This window comes from Microtus pennsylvanicus, chromosome 10 (assembly GCF_037038515.1).
Source record: "Microtus pennsylvanicus isolate mMicPen1 chromosome 10, mMicPen1.hap1, whole genome shotgun sequence".
Classification (NCBI taxonomy): Eukaryota; Metazoa; Chordata; class Mammalia; order Rodentia; family Cricetidae; genus Microtus; species Microtus pennsylvanicus.
In genome coordinates this window covers 98,942,435-98,960,050 of record NC_134588.1, presented here as the reverse complement: position 1 = coordinate 98,960,050, position 17,616 = coordinate 98,942,435, and the positions used below count along the sequence as shown (strand labels likewise).

The following is a 17,616-nucleotide window of genomic DNA, read 5'->3' as shown; positions in this document are numbered from 1 at the left end:
AAACCCATCACCTTCTACAGCTCCCATGTGATGCTCACGAAGCTGAACCCATGAGAATGCGAAGGATGGACCTTTCCAGCCCCCGGGCTCTATTCTCATAAGCAAAGCCACCCCCTCTCCTGGAGGGGTGACTCCATGGCTCACTTTTTACTCCTGACAGGAGTGGGGGAGGGAATAGAAGGAAGTTCTGGGAACTCTGCCCAGAGTTCCACCCCAGGCAAGCCCTTTGGGGACTTCGAAGGGGTGGGAGAAGGGGGTATAGGGCTCTTTCTCCTCCCACTGTCTGGCTCAGACCTGCATCCTGAGTTCCTTGGGGGAAGTTGGGCACAGACACCTCAAAGATGGAATGGTAGCCAGAGGGCCTGTGGTAGGAAACTGGCATGGCCTGTGTCAAGTATGACTCTGTGGGAAGGCCTTCCTCAGGCTGCAACTGCTTGCCGAGCTCTGTCACAGCCGTGGTAGGATGTGGGGAACACACACCTGTGCCTGCATGCCTGGGGCTATGGAGCACAGACCCCACAGTTTGAGGCTATCATTTCTCTGTGCCCGCTGGTGCCGTGGTCACAGAAGTAGCATGCCCAGGGCACAGATCCCAGAGCAGCCCTGCCCTGCAACATGGAGAAGCTACTACACTGATCAAAAGGGCGAAACCGTGGACACTTGAGTTATTGATAAGATCGAGGCAAATCTCTGCAGCCCCGAGTGAGAATTCTCAGACCTAGCTGCCCATCTGAGTCAGCTGGGGGAATGCTTGTCTTCTGCTTATTTTTGGTACTGAGGATGGAACCCGGGGCTTCATGCGTGAGAGCGAGCTACACTCCAGCCTCTGTTTAGTGTTTTTAGATAAGCAAGTTCCAGCGCTGTCCTTGTGCCTTCAAGGGCTGGCATTGGAACTCTAGAGTCTACACCTTCAGGAGCCTCCATCTACGGTTTCTCATGTGCAAACTGCTTTGGGTTCTGCCTCAGTTTCTTTTTTCTGATGCTGTAATAACATGCCCTGATCAAGGCAACTCAAGGGCTCACACTCCACAGGTCAGTCCATCATGGTGGTGAAGTCAGGTGTCAGGAGCTTGAGGCAACTGGCCAGCCTTGCACGTGCAGTACAAAAGCGGACTGAGGAACGCATGCTCAGTTACTGCTCAGCTCTCTTTCTCCGTTTTGTTCAGTCCAGGACCTTATGCTCAGGAATAGTCCCGCCCACAGTTACAATGAGTCTTCCCACATCAGCTAACTACAGGCAAGCCCGGAGATCTGTGGTCTGTCAGTTCGGCAGTTCTGATGAGCATCCATCTTCTATCAGTAATGACAGATGCTTACCTTGAGCTGGGCACGATGGGGCAAGTCTGTGATCCCAGCACGTGGGAGACTGAGGCCGAGATTTCAAATTGTTAACCTGCACTATCTATATAACACACCCTGTGTGTGTGTGGTGGGGAGAAGCCCTATTATAGAGATGTTTTACTTGGCAGGAAGAGAGAAGGGAGGCCATAGCTACAGAGACAGAGGGTCACTGTGCCTTGGCAAAAGTCCACAGTGAGTGACAATGGGTGGGGTGACTCGTGGATATATGAATATCATTATGAATGAAGCTTTTAGCTGGACACGGTAACACAGACCTGTAACTCCAGCACTTGGGAGATAGAGGTGGGGGGTGGTGGTCAGGATTTCAAGGGCAGACTAGCTACGTGAGGCTCTGTCTAAAAAGAAAAAAAAAATGCCTTCCCCATTTTGAGTGTGTTGGGGAGTTGCATGTGTACATATACAGGCTTGCATGTTTGTGTGTTTGCAGAGGTGTCAGTCATGAAGCCTGCAGGCCTGAGCTTGATCCGTGGAATTCACATGGTAGGAGGAGAGAGTCAATTCTTGCTCTGATCTCTATACACATGCCGGGGCATGTGGGTCTCCCTCTAATAAATAAATAATTTTTTTTTAAAAAAAAAGCAGCGTAGGTAGAGAGGGGGTAGCATGAGCTCAGCACACTAGTGCTGCTGTAATGGCATCTGTGTTATTTTCACTTAATATTTTCCCCACGCATTTGGGTTCCTCTCCCACCACCTTCTTACATCTGCAGGGTTCTCTTGTGTAACGCTGTCGGCTTGTGTTCATCTCCTGTTCCCCACACATGGTACTCCAGCAGCAGCGAGGATGGTGCCATGTACTTCTCGAGTCCTCCGTGTCCCTGACACTTCTTAGAGGTTGTTTCTACGTCCACAACACCCGCTGCCAGCCTCGCTTCCTTACGGCTCCTTTCCCATCCCATCCCTCTCCTGCTCACCACTCCCTGGAGCTCTGCTCTCTGCAGGTTAGGCAGAGTCACACCCCAGCGTTCAGAGTCCTCCACAGCGATCCAGCTAGTCCTCATTTTCACGTCAGCCCCTTATCCATGTCACCACTGCTGCCCCAGGGCTGTTGAAACTCACCTCCCTCTCCCCACTGGATAAGGTGGGTCTCATGTCTTGGTTTCTGGGACTCTGCATAGGCCCTTAATCTTCCCAGTGGAGTATGAGTGTCTGAAGCACTACAGGCTGCCAGGACAGGACTGAGTTAGTGCCCAAGACAGCTTATACAGACTTGCAAGGGGTAACCTTGTCTCATCATCCAGAAAGAAGAGTCCTCAGCCACTGTGTGCCCCTGCTGGACCGCCCATCCTGTGGAGACAAGAGCTTGGTTTTGCAGCTTCCATAGGATTGCCATGCTCCATGCTAGGCCTGTGTGGCTGGTGCAAGGCCAGCTTCCTGGGTGTCATGCTGTACTGAGCTTCATCGTTCCTTGGCGGGGGGGGGGGGGGGGGGCGGGGGGGCGGAGTTGTTTGGAAATACAGAGCCCTGGGCACTTCAGGCATTCGGGGGTATTGGGGAGCCTGGGCACCATATCTGCTACAGAAATGCTGCAGGTAGTGCTATAGGGTCTGAAGGCACTCGGTACCAGGGCTTCTGGGGCCTCCACAGACCACCTGCTGTGAGAGAGGTACCTCGCCCCCTTGTTGGAGATCTGAAAGGAAAGGAGATGGGGAGAGGGGGTGGGGCCTTCATTGTGGGTAGTAGTTCAGATGAGGAGGAGCGTGGGGAGGGTCAGGAGGAGAAATCAGCGGCTAGACTCAGTCCCTCAGCCTCTATCTTAGGCATTAGGGCAGACCAGAGTAAAGTCGGTGTCCGGAAGCCAGTAGGAGCCGGTGAGCAGGAACCAGGGGCTAGATACCAAATTCAGTGAGAATAGGAAGGGGGGCTAGACACCAGGTTCAGCTGGAATGGGAAGGGGGGTTAGATACCAGGTTCAGTGGGAATGGGAAGGGGGTTAGACACCAGTTTCAGCGGGAATAGGAAGAGGGTAATAGACACCAGGTTCAGCTGGAATGGGAAGGGGGGTTAGATACCAGGTTCAGTGGGAATGGGAAGGGGGTAATAGACACCAGGTTCAGCGGGAATAGGAAGGGGGTAATAGACACCAGGTTCAGCGGGAACTGAACGGACAATCTCAGTGTTCTCAAGAGTGGGAACAGAGAGAACTGGGGTCCTGAGAATGGTCACCAGTCCATAGGCCAATTTCTCAAATGTTTTAATTTAGATCCTGACCTTCTTTTGACAGGTCATTGACCCTTGGGGTCACTGTGGGAGTCAACTTGTGACTGTGACTTTGAGCAACGTAGTTAATTTCTGAGTCTCTTTATAAGATAGAGTGGAAGGCTGCATACCTGCCCCCACAGACATCTGCGTCCCAGTCCCTACACCTGTGACTATGTGAACTTATGTGATAAAAGGGGCTCTGAGACACGATGAAGCAGGAGATCTTGAGAGATGACATCATCAAGTGTGTCCCCACATAAGGCAGGCAGCAGGACCAGGGTTCAGGGATGCAGGTATTCAAGTGTGTCCCCATATAAGGCAAGAGGACCAGGGTTCAGGGATGACATCATCAAGTGTGTCCCCACATAAGGCAGGCAGCAGGACCAGAGTTCAGGGATGGAGTTATCCAAGTGTGTCCCCACATACGGCAGGCAGCAGGACCAGGGTCCAGGGATGAGAGGACAGCAGATCAAGGACAGGATGTTCTGCTGCTGGCTCTGGCAATGGAGCAAGGGGCAATGAGCCATGACCATAGGCAGCTTCTAGAAGCTGGGGCAACAGGAAATGGTAGTCCATACTAGGCCTGAAGCCCCATTCAGACTGCCCTGACCTCCAAAACAGAGGAAAGATGCATTTGTGTTGTGGAAGCCTCTAAGCTTGTGGTAATTGTTGTGAGCACCTCTAGGGAGAACGAGAACTCTGCTGAGTCCTTGTGCAGGGGTGGGGATGGGTGATGGGGTGGGAGGTGGGGGAGGTGGGGGTGGGGGGAGGCGGGGCTCAAAGCTCACATCAGAGAAGAGCTATAGTCAAGTAAAACTCGATAAAGAGCAGGTATCCCCAACAGGGGTAAGACAGGTGGAAAGGGGGAATGGAAAGGGAGGGGAGGGAAGGGGACCCCCCAGGTGGCTCTTTCTGCTACACCCCACCCCTGTGGTTGGAATGGTTATGGAAACATCAGGGATGCTCTGAGACTGTCTGGCTACAGTCCCGTACTCCACCAGTCCCAGGTCCCAGTCCTGTCTCCTAGCGAGCAAGCATCACGTGGGCTGAGATTACTTCCTGGTTCCCCATCTCTCTGGAATTCAACCTCTGAGACTGACTTCTGGCTCACCAATGACTCCTGTTTTCCAGAACCCACAGGCTTAGCGCTGGGCCCTAGCGGTTCCGTGTCACACCTCCTCCAGGAGGTGTCCTAATCTCTTCACCTTGGAGACAGACTGTGGCTAGGACCTGAGCAAGACAGAGGCCCAGAGGACGGGTGCAGGACCTCCCGTTTCTCTCTGAGCTGTGGGGGTGGGCTGGCAGTCTTGTGGCCTCTCCTGAAGCTGTCCCTTCTGCTCCCTCTGGCCTCTCCCAGGTACCTTCGTCTCGGCCTTCACTGTGCTGTGTGGGGCTCGCACTGACCTCCCAGACAGGCATGTGTGCTGCGTCTTCTGGCTGAATATCGCTGCGGCCCTAATTCAGGTGCTCACAGCTATCGTTATGGTGGGCTGGATCATGAGCATCTTCTGGGGCATGGACATGGTCATCCTTGCCAGTGAGTAGCGGCTGGTGTGCTGAGGGCAGAGCGGGGTGGGGTCTGGCAGGGTGCCAGAGCTGTGGGAGGAGCCTAGGAGGGACAGGAGGCCTACACTTGGCTAGGACCTCTCACCCCAAAGACATGGCTTCCAAGGGCGCACCTGGTCTTCTGCCCTAGTGCCAAGGCCACCTTTCCTGAGCCCTCTCTACCATACCAGCCCTGCAGGGTGGGTCTCCCAGGGAGGGCCCTCTCCAGCAAAGACATCACTCCCCGCCTCCGTCGAGGAAGCCGTTCTCCCACTGAGCCGGGGTAAACTGGTGTATTCGGAATGTGGTCGGTCTCCAGCCCGTGGCTGTGTGTCCACATCACAGTTTCGTCTTCACCCGCAGGAAGCCGTGTAACTGTGTTGTACACACAGAGCGGAATGACTCCTCGCGGGGTTAAACTCACTCTTTGGTTGGTTGGTGCCAAGCCTTACAAGTTCTCACTGTCTTTGAAGGTCTTATTGATTCAGTTATTGTTAATGCAAAGTCAGTTTAGGCACGAAAGTGTTTTGGGGAAGTGTACGAAGTTACAAGATCAAACTTACCAAAGGCAAATGATCAGTTCAAAAATAACCTGGCAGACTCTTCAATCAGACATCACCTGTCTTGAGCAGCTGTTTTCCTGTACCTCCATTCCTGTTTCCACCTCACTGGGTGGAATAACTGGGGCCACATCTCTTCAGTCACTTGCTTTTCATACCCCGTCCCTACACGCTGCTCCTCACTGGGTGTACAGGCTGAATCACCAGTGTGGAGGAAAGCTGTACCAGGTGAGGGCCCCTAGAGGCAGGAGGAGAAGCCAAGTGACAGAGGCCAAAGAATGACCTAGAATAGTCTAGAATGGTCCAGAACCTACTTAGCCTTAGATGGGGTTTCTTGAAAGATGCAGGAAACTCAGGCACATACATAATGCTAGGACCAGAGTCAGTGACTAATCAAATCACCCCTCTAGAGAAGGTTCAAGTGTCAAAGCCGGGTGGGACTGACTCAGTGTGGGTGGCCATGGTGCCAGGCTTGACAGCAAGACTTCCCAGAATTCAGAGAGGGAGTCAGTGGTTTGGACTGTTAGGCTGTCCTAGAGCCAGGGGAGGAGCATCAGGTGGCAGTGAGGGGAACATTCCTGTCTGCCTGGAAGAGCCTCAGCTCAAGGTGAACTCACCCTGCATCTGATGACCCCTTGTGAGTCTCACTTTCACTGTGGATGTCCCAGGAGCACGTGGCCACTTCCCCGGGGACATGTGGGGACGTCTGCAGGCCCCAGATCCCATTCCCAGTTAGATCTAGGAAGTGCAGCTATTCTAGAAAGCGTGGGAGGCCTCTTTCTGTTATTGTAACAAACACCCAGGATAAATCAACTTATCAACAAAAACGAGTTACAATTCAGGCTTGGTTGGCTTTATTGTTCTGAGTTGTGACTGGATAGCACTTCATGGCAGGACAAAAGCCATTCCAGGGAGGGGAGAGAAAGAGAAGAAACAAGAGTCTCCAGATACCCTTCAAGGAAATGCATCAATACCATAGACTTCCTGTTAGAGGGCCAATCCTTGCACCTGGGCCTTCAGGGGACATTCGAGGTCTGCCATGGCAGTAAGGGATACGCCAGACTAGGTCTCAGTAGACGTATGTTGATGCCAAATCTGGTTCCCACAGCTTCCTGAATTCAGATGCTCTTTGGCTTCCCTCAGATTACTGCCCACCGAGCCCTTCACATGCCATGACTACCATGTCAAAAATGAGCTCAGGACCCCAAGTAATACATGTTAAACTTGAAATGTCATGAGTTGAACTATAAATCATCAGTCATCTGTGCTTGTCTTTGGTTCTCCTTAATCTCCAGGAACAGGGGTCTAGACTAAAGCCATAAGTTTAAGAGCACTCCTGTTAGCCCTAGATGAGACAATGTAGATCCCAAGATGTATAGATGGGGGTCCATGCTCTCCCTCCCTGCCTGTCTCTCAGTTTGCCGGCTTGGCTGGAACTCCACGAGCTGATGCAAGAGCTATAATCTGGCTGAAGGATGTACAGATATCAGTGCCCCCAGCCCAGCTCTTATTCTGGTCCTGTAGGTTCCCTTGTGGGTTTGTCAGTCCCCTGGGTATCTGGGATACATTCAGAGTTTCTGTCTTGGCACCAAACTTTTTGCCAATACTTTTGGGGGTCTTCAGAAGAAAATCAGTCCCTATCTCCTCTTCCCAGACTGGCAAATACACCCACCAATATCAATAGCCATCACCTTTTCACCTCTTCTAAATATCACACTCACCTTCAAAAGATGGATGCCACCCCTCCTGTGATGCACTGGGGTTGCGCTGGGCAGCCATGTCTAAGGAGGTGTCTTGGGATGGCCCCTAGGAAGGGAACAACTGCAAATGACTTTGTCCCAGGAACAGTCGGGTAGAGGGTTGGTCCTTTGGCACCACTCAACATAAAAACACAGGTTGGGTTTCACGTGACACCTTGGCCACAAGCAAACCACAGTATCAGATGAAAGCTTCTGAGAGGAATCAGAGAGTTGGCTGAACAGAGATGCTCCATCTATGATAACAGTGAACAGCAACAGTCGTAGCAGCTTAACGGCTGGTCAGCGCTTGCCTGGTAGCTCTCTTAACTGCTCTTCCTATTGCTGCATCAACAGCTGGCGTTGATAATCATTTGTGATATCTGTCTCAGCACAAGGCTCTGGGAAGTCATTTCTAATGGATCCAAGATGACTTCCTTCCTCAGGTCTTTCCCAAAGCAGTAGACTTTATAAATGCAGGTCCAGTCAGTAGACAGGACTAATCGCTTAGCCCAGACAGAGCTGGGCTGGGACCAGGGCCAGTCACTGTAGCATCTTTAGCTTGACAGTCACACCTGCCTTCTTGGTACCTGTCCCTCTTCTACATCACCCAGAATGTGCCCCGAGAGCATGGGCTGGGACCAGGGAGTCAAGCAGGGGCGTGGGCATGGCTGAAGGGGGCACTGGGCAGACAGGGGCAGGGCAGTGTGATACAATCGCCTGCTGGAGCTGGCTGCTGGCCACTGTGACTGGTCACTGGGAAGACTAAGTCCACCTTGGTTGAAGTCTGTCTTCACAGGTCTTTGGTGGAGTACCCCTTCACCTTATGTCCCCAGTGCTTTGGCTGCTGTGTTCAGACCGTTTCTTTCTCTCTCTCTCCTCTTCCTGGTGCTGCCTTGCTTCTCTGCGGCTGCAGTCTCCCAAGGTGAGTCTGTTGGTAGAGTGACATCCTCTATCCTGCACAGATATCCCTCCCTCTTAATTGGTTAACAGTTAATTGCAGTTTTAGCTTTTATTTGGAAAGGAGAGTACCTAACATTACAGGTCCCTAACGTCTCTACCATCTCTGTCCACTCATGGCCTCTCTCGTCACTTCTATTGCTCCTAGGCCCCTAACCATCATTGGATTGTTAGGCTGACAGGTGGCCCACTACCTAGACAGACCCAGTTGGGACTCCGGGCCTTCCTCCTTAGACCAAGGTAAATGTCTGGCAGGGTCACAGCTTGGTCCACCCTTCCCTGCTGTCTCAGCTCTGTACTCTAACCCCATCCGATGAGCAACAATTTCCTGGCATCATCAGTGCTCCCAGAGAAGGCTGTGGATACAGCCCAGGGAGAAGCACCAGTCAGTGCACATGAGGGCCTGGGTTTCATCTCTGATACTGGAAAACAAAAAAAAATCACGCGATTAGCAACAATGTTCTGAAGACTCAGTGTGCTCCAGTCCTGTTCCTGTCCCAGCAACCCAGCTGGCTGAACATATGTCAGACAGTTGTTCCCTTCTTGGGTGGCCAACTTCATCCCTCCCTTCCTTCCTCCCTCCCTCCCTCCTTCCCTCCCTCCTTCCCTCTTTCCTCCTATATAGCCTTGCCTGTGAGTAGTAGGATCGTCACTGCTCACTGTACAAATAAGGTCTTCACACGCTAAAGAAGGTCTCGTGAGTATATTGTGGACTGGGGTCATGTTGGACAAATCCTAAAGGGAGTGTCCCCCTAACTGCCTCTCCTCTTCTCCTTCCTCACAGGGTACAAGGATCAGGGTATCCCACAGCAGCTGTGAGCCTACAGGACCTGCCAGGGAAATCCAGGGTCCTGCGAGGGCTGCGCCAGGTGGCTTCGGGCACAAGGACCTTCACATGTTCTCTTCTGCCGTTTCTCAGATTGGGGTAGAAAGAGAGTATTTCAAAAATATTATTTATTTCGAAAAACACACCTGCTTTTCTCAGCAGGCTCTGAGGCCAGCTTCTCTCTCTGCTCCAGAGGCGCATGGGAGGAACAGGGTCAGAACTTCAGGACTGGGCTAGCGGCGGGATACTGACCAAGCACCAGGGATGCTGGGCATGCCCATCCGACTGCCCGCTGAACAGGCACCCAAGCCTGTTGGGCTGGGCTGCCGTAGGCCCTGTCGGGCTGGGCTGCCGTAGGCCTGTTGGGCTGGGCTGCCGCAGGCCCTGAGCAGGTCATCAGACACTCTCCCACGCATTAGGACTTCATGGAATACTTCCGCTGGGTCCTCATCCCCTCATTCAATCATGTGGTTCCTGCATCTGCTCTGTGGGCTCCTGGGGGGCAGTATCAGGGTAGAGGTTGCAAGGTGGCCAGGTGGTAGCCCAGCATGGAAAGGTTCCTGGGTCCCCACAGGTGTCTGATGACACCCCAGCCTCTTAGTTGCTGGGTGTGCCTGTGTCCTTTGCTTCCCAGAGGCGAGGGTGGCACCGGCTCCACCTTTGCTAGAGTTCCAGATGTTTATATGCAAAATGACCAGGTTGAGTTGTGAGTGGCTGCAGACCAGCAGCCTCCTTGGATGTATTTACTACTGTTTCTGGTCATCTCTCCTTCTGACATCCACGTGTTTCCAAATCCAGATGGTTTGGTTTGAGGCAGGTGACGGAATCCATTCATTGTTATTTCCTAACACCCAAGCTGAGTCTGGGCTTCCCACCCGCGGCCAAGCAAGCGGATATCTCTAGAGAGACCCGTGCAGAGTCTGCTGTCTTGAGACCCATGAACTGTAAAACGGCCTCGCCTGTTCAGGTCTCCTGAGCAAGTCCTGGGGGACAATGGAGACTCGTCTGCATATGAAGTGTGAGAAGAGTGACCTGGAATTCATTCATGCTGCAAGAAGAGGCAGTGTGAGGCTGACGCTGTTGGCACGACTTGCGGACCTTGGTGCCCCATTAAGCAGCAAGCCTGGGAGGGATGTGCCAATACAGGGTTAGATCCTTAATGGGAGGAGAAACCAACAGAAGGTTTGCGGGCACCAGTCTGAAATTAATCGCTTCTCAGGCGATCCAGAATTACAGTGATGACACGGCTATTTGTATCCCTCTTCATTCCCTTGCTAACGTAGGAAGCGCTAACGTGTGGGACAGGCCCAGAGCTCAGTTCCCAGCCGCACTGGCCTAGAGCCATCCACGGGTCCCTCTTGGAGAATCTTTCCCTATCTAGCCGAGGCTCTGTCACAGCACGGCCAGGGCTAAAGAAAGCTGCCCACTTTCTGCCTTGGTGGATGGGGGCTCCTGGGAAGCAGCTCCCATTTCCCTGGGGCTCCAGCCCCCTACCAGACTTCTTAATTGCAGTCTTTGGGAGCAGACCTCCAAACTGGACAGCCCCTGACACCATGAAGAGATGTAATCTGTGGCCTCCTCACTCCGGGCTCTGACTCTGGACCAGTTTGCCTGTCCTACCCTGTATTAGTTTCTTCCAGGGCTCTGTGGGATCAAGTCGCACCCTTGATCCTGTATCTTCCATGTTTACTTCTGTTGCTTCTGTGGTCTGCAGGACCTGTCTTGGGCTACCACTCTGGCAGATCACTGCTCTCAAGGGAGCTACATCAGGTAGCAAAGCTGTACAAATATCCACGACACAGGGAAATGAATGGTCGAGCCCTCCCGTGCTGCCAGGCCACAGCCCTTTACCCCTCCCCCCATAACCAGTGATAACAGCCCTTGGCAAGAGCGGCCCTCAGAGTGAGGGAGAAGTCTATTTGCCTGGTTTGGACTGGGGGTGGCTACTGGGGGAGTTGAGAAGAGATAGCAATTTGTATCGCTTGTTTAGTGACATGAGCCAGCCTCGAGTGGGACTTTTCTGAGTGACAAGTGTCACCGTGAGTTCCGGCGTGGGATGGCTTAATACAGGGGTTTTCAAGCTTGGAAAGTTGTCTCCTTAGCACCCCCTCCCCAGGTGGCTGATGTGGGTAGACTTAGGAGCCCCCAGAATAGTGCTACAAACAGCAGCCCCCTGGTGAGGCCTAACTTTACCATAATTGTTCTCAGACAGTGGACAGGGGCTAATTCCCTCCACAGTCCAAGCTGACCACTGGATCTAGGTGACCAGAGTTCATTTACCACCAGAGATCTAGGGAGCAAGGCCATCAAGCCATAAAGTGCTTAGGGGCCACAGGTCCTTTAGTGACAAAGCCCCTAGATGGCCTAGCTCAGGGCTCCTGTCCCAACCTTGGGAAAGAATTCAGAAGCATATTCTCTGGCTATGAGTGCCAGGAGCAGAAATCACAGGCACACAGAGAGCATCCTGGTGTGTGAGACATGGCCAGGGCATCATGGTCAGAGTGGCCATTTCCCCCCCCCCACCCTGGGACCCCAGAACAAGAATGAGGCACCAGAGAGCCTGAGTGTCCTAGCTTCATTTTGCCGCTGGGATAAAATATGGGGACAAGAAAGCAACATGCAGGAGGGAAGGGGATCTTTCTGCTGCTGCCTTGATTTCCTTTTTTGCTTCTGCAGGTGATACACAGTCTATCACCGCAGAGTCGGGGAGCAGCTAGCCACACGCCCACCATCAGCAGCACAGAGAGAGGAGGCATCGTGCTGTTTGCTCTTTTCACAGCTCAGCTAGTTTTTTTGTAAACTTACAAAGCCCAGGTCCACGAAATGGTGCCACCCACAGTCAGGGTGGTTGTTAACTTCAACTAACAATTTCAATTAACAACTAAGAATTGCTCAGTTAACAATTAAGATAATCCTCCCCAGACATGCCCACAGGCCAATCTGATCTAAATAATTTCTCATTAAGACATTTCCAGGGTGATCTAGATTTTGTCAAGCTAAAGTCAAGCAGTGGTGTGTAGTGTGTTGTGGAGATCACTGGGGACCCCGGAATGTGGCCCCCATGGCATTAGCCACTCCCAGTTTCAGACTGACCAAACTGCTGCCCTTGCCTGGATCAACCCTCCAGTAGGATGTGACAGGGACTTGGTCTGCTCTCTGCCCCCAGGCCCCAGACCTGCCTCCAGGCCCCAGCAAACAGTCTCCACAGTAGGCCTGGCCCAGGTGTTGCCCAGAGCGTTCATCTTAGCTGTTCTTTGAGCCGCCTGCAGGGAGGGGTTTAGTTAAATGTTCCTGTGGAGAGCAGAGACTCTCCCCCAGACACACACTCCTCAGGAGTCACAGGGAGGGATAATGAACCTCTTCAGAAGGCTGGGGTAGTGTTTCCCCCTCTGCCTTCCTGAATTTTTGACCTCATCTGCCCTCAAAGCCATGCCTCCTGGCTTCCACGCACCCCTTATGGAGGGTGGAAGCCGATGGCAGCTGGCACAGTTGGTGCTGGGAGCTGCCTGGTTCATGGGATCCAGTTCCTACGTTCCCTAATAGGACCAAGGCTGCACTGATGCATGATAAAATTGTGGGGTGTAGGAGGCTGGGGGCTGGGAAGCAGAGAGGAGAACTCAGCTAAAGGAGACGCAGAAAATAAACCACATGGCTAGAGTGTTCCCTAGACAGAAAAGGATCAAGATGTTCCAAAGAAAAATCATGTGTACATCTCAAATGCTGGGCTTAAGGCTAGCACACAGTGGCTGAAACCCAAGACCAGGAAAATCCCCCCAAAGGTCTAAGGTTCCTGAAAGCAGAATGATAGTGGGCCTTTTACCTCAAGATGCAAAACACACTTATCTCTCTCTAAGCCCTCTTTAGCTGCTCTCTTCCTTGCTGGTCCGGGGGGATGGCGACCTTCACTCATGCCTCCAGCTTATGTGAGGTGGGAGCAGGCTTTCCAGTCTTTAGTGATGTGTATCATTGTTAGAGACCTGCATGAAGAAAGCATGGGCCATGCTGGGGAGCCAGAAAGGCGGCGCATTGGCAACAGCTCCCTCCTGGGCTTTCTCACACCCGCTGGATCATGTTCTAACTGCATTGTAGGGGTCAGAGGGGAGCTTTGGGAAACCCCCAACTTCACCAGTCATGGCTTCCCAGAGGCTGGCCTTCTCTATGGTTTATAGAACTAACTGTAGCCACTTGGTCACTTGGTCCCGGGCAGAAGTGTGCCCGATGCAGACCAAGGTTTCCCCCTAGTGGCGGCAGGAAGCCAGGACACATCTATGGGCCTGGGGGTGGGGTCCACTGGCCCAGCTGTGGGGTTCCGCAGTTGGCAAATGTTCCTTCAGTGCTAAAAATGCTCAGGTCCTGAGCTCAGATGAAAGATGCCCTCCAGGCCACACTCCTGCAGTACCCAGCTTCCATCAGTGACAGCAAAGTGGGAGAGACCCTTTCTTCAAGGACCAGCTGCTCGATATCTTTCGGGAGAGTTCTGTGCCGAGGTTGTAGGGGGCCTGGAGATGATCTTGGGCAGCGGCAGGGACATAGTGCTGTGAAGAGGCCAGCAGAGTGCTGAGGGAAAGGTTCAGAGCTTGCAGTCTTCCTTTTCTTCCTGTCAGCCTTTGAGAGCTTCTGAATGTTCCTGAGTTCGCGGAGGTGTGATTTCACTCAGAGCATGACCCAGCCTCAATCCCATGATGCACCACGACAGAATGGATCCCAATTAGAGTGGTCCCAAGTACCCTCCATGTCCACGACAGTATAGGAATAAAGCCAGTCCTTCATTTCCCAAAAGTCCTGCCAAAGCCAGGGGTTTAGAGAATGCAGACCCATCCATCCAGGCGGGGTGGCATGTGGACCTCACTATTCCAAAAGGCTGGCAGCCCCAGAGTTGGGAGAGTCGATTCCTCCTGGCAAAACGAACACTGGTCGGTCCAGCATGCTCCAACCCCCTTCTACACCCCACCTCGTCCCAGGGCAAGTGACCTTTCCTGGGGAGACCCAGAGAAGTGCCTCTTTGCCCCCAGACAGGTCACCAAAGTTCTAAAGAAATGATTCCACCAACGTTAAGTCTGGGACCCAGTGAGTTTATGGGGTTACTTACTGGAGCATGGATAACTCTTGGTAAGCTATGTCACAGAAGCCCTACCCCAGCATGGCAGACGACTCAAGAAAGCTGTGTCACCACTGTCCTCATCCCAATCAGTCACACGTCCCCAGCCGCATCCCCTGTGCACACCGGTTCCTCTCTCTTATGGGGTCTTTGGGTTCAGGATCCTCACTGCACCAAATCCAGATCCACTGAAGTACCGGGGTCCAAGTGTGGTCCTATGTGGGAGGGGCAAGGAGGGTGCGGTGCCGCCTTCCTGGGGGCCTTTCTCGGGTTTCAGACAGCACTTTGATTTTCTGAACTTCTCCTGCACTGCCTTTCCCAGCCCAGGAGCGAGCAAGGAATAGAGGACGAGGAAAGTTTTGATCGGGGAGAAGCCATGATGGGGCTTGTGACTAACTTCTGCAGGCTTCCATGGAGCCGAAGCCAGCCGTCCTCACAGGCACAGTTGAACACTGTCGCACAGGCTGCTCTTTTGTTTTCAGCAACACATGAAGACCCTGGCTGTATCACTGAATTTTGGGCACGTGTTGTGTTGTGAATTACTGCTTTGGTGTCGCTGTTGGCTTCGTTTGGATCTCTTGTCTCTGTTAGATTAACTGCTGTACATTTTCATGTTCTCTGACTAGTTCCAGGGCCTTTTTTCCTTACTCCTACTCACGGGGTGCCCACGTGCCCCAGTCCAGCCAGGGGGCGGGGCGGCATTGCCAGCCCATTCCAAAGATTGGAGACTACTTGAAATAGCTCAGCCCTAGGGAAGATTCCAGACTTGCCTGGCTTTGCAAACTGGGGCCCAGATCTGACTTTGGCTAAATTTTCCTGGTGTCCTCAGGCTTGACAGGGCGGCTTTGGCGCAGGCTCCCGCAGGGCCCCACAGGAGCAGAGCGGGGGCTCCTGCTTCTCCAGCTTCCCAACAGCTTTGAACCCCGGCTTTCCGGTAGTGCCGCTTACATGTGATGGAGAATCTCCCACAGCAACAAAGCCCGTGTACATATCTCCATATACATATGTGTACATACACACGCAGTCCTGTTATAAATACACAAAGCATGGCTTTTCTTCGGCATTCTAATTCTTTTTTTTTTAATCCTTGGGAATATGGTTTTGGAAACATTGTCTTCCTTTTCCTCTTTTCTATGTAATAAACATTCATGTGACCTTTCTGGTGGCTTCTCAAGTTCCCATGTCTTCCATTTCGGTAACCAGGCAGATCTCCAACCCGCTCTAAATGCTTCCATCCCTCTCTCTCTCCAACCTCAGCTGCTGATCTTCCCATTCTGTGGGCCGCCTTCCCTTCTCCAGGGGAACGGATCCAACGTTCTCTCTGCTCACCAGGACCTTTGGAGCCAGGGATGCATACTCCCAACAAAGCGCCAGGACCCAGCCCTGGATGTGTGCAGAGGGAGCCCATTTCCTTTCTTGGCAGCTGGACTGGCTGACAAGGGAAATGTGTATGAGATGCATGTTGAAATGGTGCCTTCCATAAATGAGCATCTGGGTACGACAGTCAGAACTGAGAGCTAGCTGGCTGTTGGCCATCGTGTGGGGTCTTCTGAAGCAAGGAGGGAATGGTAAAGTCTCGTCTACAACCTGGCCAACATCTTCATTGGCTAATGCCCAGAGACCTAGGGAACTCAGCACATTCACTGATGGAGGGGAATAAACACATTACAGATAGAAGAATGCAGAAGGTGGTCTACGATCTGACAAAACAGTCTTCAAACTAAAGCAGCAATCCATCAAGGGGACATTATGATTCTAAATGCATGTGTCTTGAATACAGGTGCACACAATCTCATAAAATATACTATTAGGAGGAAAGTCTCAGATTAACCTTATCATGATAATACCGGGTTACTTCAATACCACACTCTCACCAATAGGTCATCCCCACAAACAAAACAAAACAAAAACCCAAGCCAGATATATCAAAATTAAATGGGATAGTACACCAGATGGACTTAACAGAGATCTACAGAACATGCCATTCAAACGCTGCAGAGTTTGCATTCTTCCCAGAAGCCCATGGAGCATCCACCCATATATGGCACAAAGCCAGTCTCAACAAATACAAGAAAAATGAAAATAATTTCTTTACCCCAACTGATTGCAATAGGTATAAGACCACAAATCAGAGGGAAGAGAAACTCTAGAACATATACAGATTCATGAAGAATCTAGAAAGTTCTGGATAGGCAGAAAAAAAATCTAATGAGATGGAACCCATGTGGGTAGTAAAAGATCAAAGCTTTGGAGATAATTAGCCTCTGTGCTTCCCAGTCCCTAAGGAATGCCCGAGGGCATCTCAGGGGTCATGAATGTCGAGCTTGGTTGACTAAGTGCATCATCCGCTGTGGCTGCTTCAGGAGCAGCAGCCTGGAGGAACAAGCAGGACATGCCTGCAGTGTTACTGTCATTGGTGGAGTGGTCAGGGACCAGGGCTTGGCTCCTCATATGCTAAGGGAAATGTCCGACCTCTTCCTGTTCCTCAGGGCAACCTACCACCTGTGTTAGCGTTCCCATAGCTGTTTGTGTCTAACATAAGCGACTCAGAGAAAGAAGTTCTGTCCCCCAGGTTGTTTCAGCGATTTTCATCTGTGTCGGGGAACACCCTGGTGAGGGCACAGTGAAGCAGAGAAATTCACATCACAGCAAGCAGGAAGAAGACCAGCAGTAACGAGAGGGGGCTGGGGCAAGATAGCACCCCTAAGAACACACTCACAGTGACACACTTTCTCCAATTAGGTCCAACTCTCAAGATCAAGGACGGGAGGGAGGGCGAAGGACTCGCTACCTGTTATCCACATACATGCCTGGGGCCAGGTGTGTTGTCTCCCCGCCTCACTGAACATACTCACTGCTGTAGAGGAAGGGACTCAGGTGTGTTGTCTCCCCTGCCTCACTGCACACACTCACTGCTGTAGAGGAAGGGATTGAAAGTGAGTGTGGCCACATTGTGCGTTCCTCACGGTGCAGATGAGGAGAAGAATCGTTGAGCCCCTGCAAGAGGCACTACAGGCCCAGAAAGCACTAGAGCTGGGCTGTCTCTGGCTGTGGTGCTAGGTTGCCCCCCATGCAGCCCCTTTCTCTGGCCCACGGTGGGCATCTCTTCCCCAACTTTGCAGCCAATTCTGGCTCACGAAGTTATGGCCTAAGAAGCTACCTGGTGGTGGCTGGGGAGGTGGCTCAGCAGTTAAGAGCACTTGCTCCTGCAGTGAATCTGGGTCCAAGTCGTATCACCCACATCATGGCTCATAACTAACTATAAGCCCAGTTCCAGGGCAACAAGAATGTGCTTGGTGAACATACACATGCAGGCAAAACATTCGCA

The 17,616-nt window shown here is 52.2% G+C and overlaps 1 protein-coding gene across 1 annotated transcript in view; it reads left to right on the top strand.

Annotated features, from left to right (window-relative positions):
* The window catches only part of Stum (stum, mechanosensory transduction mediator homolog), a 48,095-nt gene extending 32,648 nt beyond the window's left edge, over positions 1-15,447 (top strand). Inside the window, exons 2-3 of the mRNA XM_075989316.1 lie at positions 4,921-5,100; positions 9,149-15,447. Of these exons, the coding sequence (XP_075845431.1) occupies positions 4,921-5,100; positions 9,149-9,183 (215 nt within the window). The 3' untranslated portion in view covers positions 9,184-15,447. The remainder of the gene's footprint in view (positions 1-4,920; positions 5,101-9,148) is intronic.
* Positions 15,448-17,616: the final 2,169 nt, after the last annotated feature.